We start from the raw sequence: 4,089 nt of genomic DNA, 5'->3' as shown, positions 1-4,089 counted from the left end.
TGCCCGGCGCGCGCAGCCCCAAGCCCTACCCGTCCCCCGCAGGCCATCCCGGGCCACGAGGCGCGGGCCACGCAGGCGCTGAGCTGGGCCGCGGGCGGGCGCCTCTTCGGGGCCGACCTGGCCGGGGACGTGGCCGAGTACGACCTGCAGAAGCTGCGCATCAAGTACACGGTGGACGGCTTCGGCGGCCCCATCTGGAGCCTGGCGGCCGACCCCGGCGGCACCCGGCTGGCGGTGAGTGGGGGCGAGGCCGCCCTGGCAGCCTGTCGGTGGTGGAGCCCACCCCCGGGGACCCTGCACTCCCTCCTGCCTGACCGGGGCTGTCCTTCTCCCCGCCCTGCAGATCGGCTGCGAGGACGGGTCGGTGAAGCTGTTCCAAGTCCTGCCGGACAAAATCCAGTTTGAGAGGAGCCTGGACCGGCAGAAAGGTGATGGCCGCAGCCGGGGGGTGATGCGTGGAGCGGCGGGAAGGGGCACCAGGGACCCCCGCCCTGGCGGGGTCTCTGCATCTGGCTGTGGGGGGCAGGCTGTGGGGCTCGTCTCTGAGACGTTCTTCCGGGCCACGCGTCTCTCCAGGCCGTATCCTGTCCCTCTCGTGGCACGTGTCCGGGACCCGCATCGTGGCGGGCTCCATCAACCACCTCCGAGTGTACGACGTCGACTCAGGTAACTGAACGCCCTTTGCGCCTCTGCTCCCTGCCGTGCCGTGGGGAGCAGGGTGTTTCCCCGTATCGAGCATCTCTGGGGCAGCAGATACTTGATGGGGGAGCTTGGGTCCCTGCGGGGGCTGTCCGCTCCGCTCTACGGTACCCGCACTCTCCCGCTGACCCGGCCATGCGTCCTAGGCCACGTTGTGCAGAGGATCCGGGTGGAGCGGCGCCTGCTGAGCTCCCAGCGGCGGGAGTGCGTGGTGTGGGGTGTGGCGTTCCTGTCGGACGGCACTGTGGTCAGCGCCGACTCGGCAGGCAAGGTGCAGTTCTGGGACGCGGACAAGGGCACCCTCCTGGAGACCCACCCTGTGAGCAGCTCGGCCGTGCTGTCCCTCGCTGTGTCTGAGGTAAGAGATGGGCGTGTGGGGGGGCTTGCAGCAGGTGTGTGAGGGGGCTGACCCCATCACCGCAGCGTCCTCACTGGTCCTGCCTGGCCCCTGGGTGCCCACCCAGGGCCAACTGCCTCCTTGCTGGCGTGCTCCAGGGCTGCAGGCTCACCCAGCGCCCTGGCTCATGGTGACCCTGGCCCCCGCGTGGCCAGCATAGCCTGCCTTGAGCTCCCTGCCTCTCTCCCAGGAGGAGGACAGCCTCGTGGTGGGCACCTCGGAGGGGGCCGTGTACCAGTTCCAGCTGCTGCCAGTGAAGTGGGGGAGCACCGAGAGCCGGTGGGTGCGGACAAAGCCCTTCCAGCACCACACCCACGATGTGCGGGCCGTGGCACACAGTCGCACAGCACTCATCTCCGGAGGTACGGGGCAGTGCCTGGCATGGGGGAGGTGACGGTTGGTCTTGCCGGGGTTGTCCCAGCACGCTGTATCCACACGACATCTCGCTGCGTTCCCCCAGGTCTGGACGCCCAGCTGGTGATCCGCCCGCTCATGGAGAAGATGCACGGACAGGGCTACGAAGCCGTTCTGCGCAAGGTCACCTTCCCCCATGTGAGTGCTGCTCCCCGTCCTGGGCCCTGGGGCTGCTGGTCTGGTTCATGGGGGGTGGTTCCTGCCACGCTGCCAGGGCTCTTGCAGAGCCGTTTGCACGTAACGTCTCGGGGGGACTGGGCTCCAACCTAGGGACCCTGTCCAGCCCTGCATCCCCGTGATACAGCATGTGCCCCCCCCACCACTTTGCCCCTTTCTTTTGCAGCGGCGCCTTGTCTCCTGTGCCAGGAAGGCGCGGCTTCTGCTCTTCCAGTTCCCCCAGCACTTGGAGCTCTGGCGACTGGGAGCCACCAATGCAGCTGGTGAGTGACGCAGCCTGAGGGTTTTGGGAGCACTCCCCTGGCATCGGGTGCCTGGCAGAGAACTGGCCCATCCCCTCTGCTGCCTTGTTCCCTGTGACGCGGCCCCTGTGACAGCCCCAGCACTGGCCGCAGTGGGGGCTGGAGCAGCTGGCTGTGGCCCAACCTGGGGAGGGTGCTTACAGCTAGAAGAGTGTGATGACCTGCGGGGTCAGACGGTTCCTCCTTGCTGGGGACTGGGCTGCAGCCATGTCCTTGGCATCTGTACAGCAGAGACCTTGTCAGCAGCAGGAAGCTTCAGTATCCAGGCTATCTGTCTCGCAGAGCAGCTGGTGCTGCAGCTCCCGTGCATGCCAGGGGCATTGGCATGGTGCTGGGCAGGAGGCAGGGCTCTCTTCCTACTACCCCTTTTTCTTGGGGCTTTGGGCCCTCTGGGTTCTGGGCAGGCATCTCCCCTCCCTGTCTTCAGGCATGCGGTGACAGCACAGAGCCCTGGGTGCTGCTGTGCTTAGCACTGCTGCTTCCTGTCCCAGGGAGGGATGGTGAGGTCCTGCCGGTTTCCCGTGACCCTGAGCACCTGCTGCAGCTCAAGAGCAAGGTGAGGAAGGGGTGGGGGCCAGTCCTGCTGCTCTGGCCATCTCCACGCTGCCCTGAGCCACCGCACTTGCTCCGCCGTCCTGTCTCGACTCCTGCATGGATGTGGAGCGGCATGCATCCGCCTGGCACCTGGGAGGGCTGCGGGGGCTGTGCATGATGTCAGTGGTGGTGAGGATGTGGGCTTCCTGTTGCACCTGCATCTTGGGTGCAGGGGACCAGGCCGGGGCCTCTGCCCTGATGGGGGGGTGGCAGTGGGCAGGTCCCCTGTGCGTGCTGGCAACGTGGCCTGTAGTTGCCCCCTGGATGTGGGGAGGGCAGCTCGGCTCTTTCCCCTGCCGCCAATCCAGGGGGGTTGCAATTGGGGGATGCCTTTGGGGTGGAGGGGGCTGGGATGGCCCTGTCCCATACCTCACCTGCCCCCAGGGCCCTGAGCACATCTGCTGCAGCTGCATCTCGCCCTGTGGCGGCTGGATCGCCTATGCCACGGCCTCCCGGCTTCATCTCCACCGCCTGCAGCTCGAGAACGGCAGTGTCGTCGCCATCCAGAGGGTGAGTGGCGGGGTGGGGGGGCACCTATCCACCGCTGCCTTTGGCGCCGTGGCCTGGGCTCCACAGGGCAACAAAGGCCATTGGGACCTGACTGATGCTGGCTGCTGTCTGCCCTTTGCAGGTGCCCAAGCTGCCCAAGCTGCTGTGCCCGGTCTATCAGCTCCTGTACTCTGCCGACTCCAGCCGCCTCTTCGTGGCATCTGACCAGGGCTCCGTGCATGTTGTCCAGCTGCTGGAGCCGGGGGGCTGCAAGCACCTGCAGCCCCTCCGTTCGCCCTCAGGTACGAGCCCCTACACACATTGGTGGGGGGCCTATCCTGGGCATGCCGTTCCCCTGTCTCCAATTCCTGGGGCAGGAAGCCAGTTTCTTTCTGGACGAGCTGCTGCTGGGGGAGTCACTGTGGAGGGTCCTCAAACCTCACTAGAGGAGCTGCCTAGCCGAACCCTGGGCAGCTGATCCCTCTGCCCCTGCCTGCAGGGACCGCGGAGGCCGTGCAGCTGCTGGCTGTGAGTGCGGACGGGGACTGGCTGGCTGCCACCAGCAGCGACTGGGCCATAAACATCTACAGCCTGCAGCAGTTCAAGGTGAGAGGCTGCAGATGGCCTGGGGGGAGAGATCCCTTCCCTGACGCTTGGGATCTGGCCAGTGGTGACCTGCTGGCACCTTCTCTCCCAGGGTGGAGAGAAGGTGCCAGCCTTGCCCCAGGGACTTGGGCGGAGGGAGGGCAGCAGCCTGCGGTCTGTGGGGAGACGCAGCCTGTCCTTCACCCTCCCATCTCTCCGCAGCATCACTGCACAGTGCCCGCATACAACTGCCCTGTGACAGCCATGGGTATCAACCCGGCCACCAACCACCTCGTCATTGCCCACTCGGACCAGCAGGTAGGAGCTCTCCCAGGCATTGGTTGCATTGGGCATGTGGGCCCCGTCCCTGACCCTCCTCAGTCCATCCTGCCTCCCCAGCACTGTAGGTCTGGATCCTGGTGGTGCTTATTA

At 66.4% G+C, this 4,089-nt stretch overlaps 1 protein-coding gene across 1 annotated transcript in view; it reads left to right on the top strand.

Annotated features, from left to right (window-relative positions):
* The window catches only part of UTP4 (UTP4, small subunit processome component), an 11,806-nt gene that overhangs the window by 404 nt on the left and 7,313 nt on the right, over nucleotides 1-4,089 (top strand). Inside the window, exons 2-13 of the mRNA XM_019505242.1 lie at nucleotides 1-234; nucleotides 344-428; nucleotides 577-666; nucleotides 846-1,057; nucleotides 1,287-1,458; nucleotides 1,557-1,648; nucleotides 1,854-1,950; nucleotides 2,481-2,545; nucleotides 2,968-3,093; nucleotides 3,215-3,374; nucleotides 3,572-3,678; nucleotides 3,880-3,975. Of these exons, the coding sequence (XP_019360787.1) occupies nucleotides 1-234; nucleotides 344-428; nucleotides 577-666; nucleotides 846-1,057; nucleotides 1,287-1,458; nucleotides 1,557-1,648; nucleotides 1,854-1,950; nucleotides 2,481-2,545; nucleotides 2,968-3,093; nucleotides 3,215-3,374; nucleotides 3,572-3,678; nucleotides 3,880-3,975 (1,536 nt within the window). The remainder of the gene's footprint in view (nucleotides 235-343; nucleotides 429-576; nucleotides 667-845; nucleotides 1,058-1,286; nucleotides 1,459-1,556; nucleotides 1,649-1,853; nucleotides 1,951-2,480; nucleotides 2,546-2,967; nucleotides 3,094-3,214; nucleotides 3,375-3,571; nucleotides 3,679-3,879; nucleotides 3,976-4,089) is intronic.

This window comes from Gavialis gangeticus, unplaced genomic scaffold, assembly GCF_001723915.1.
Source record: "Gavialis gangeticus isolate Ggan-Ray unplaced genomic scaffold, GavGan_comp1, whole genome shotgun sequence".
NCBI classification, from domain to species: domain Eukaryota; kingdom Metazoa; phylum Chordata; order Crocodylia; family Gavialidae; genus Gavialis; species Gavialis gangeticus.
The sequence above is the reverse complement of the archived record's forward strand: the minus strand, read 5'-3'. Positions and strand labels throughout refer to the sequence as shown.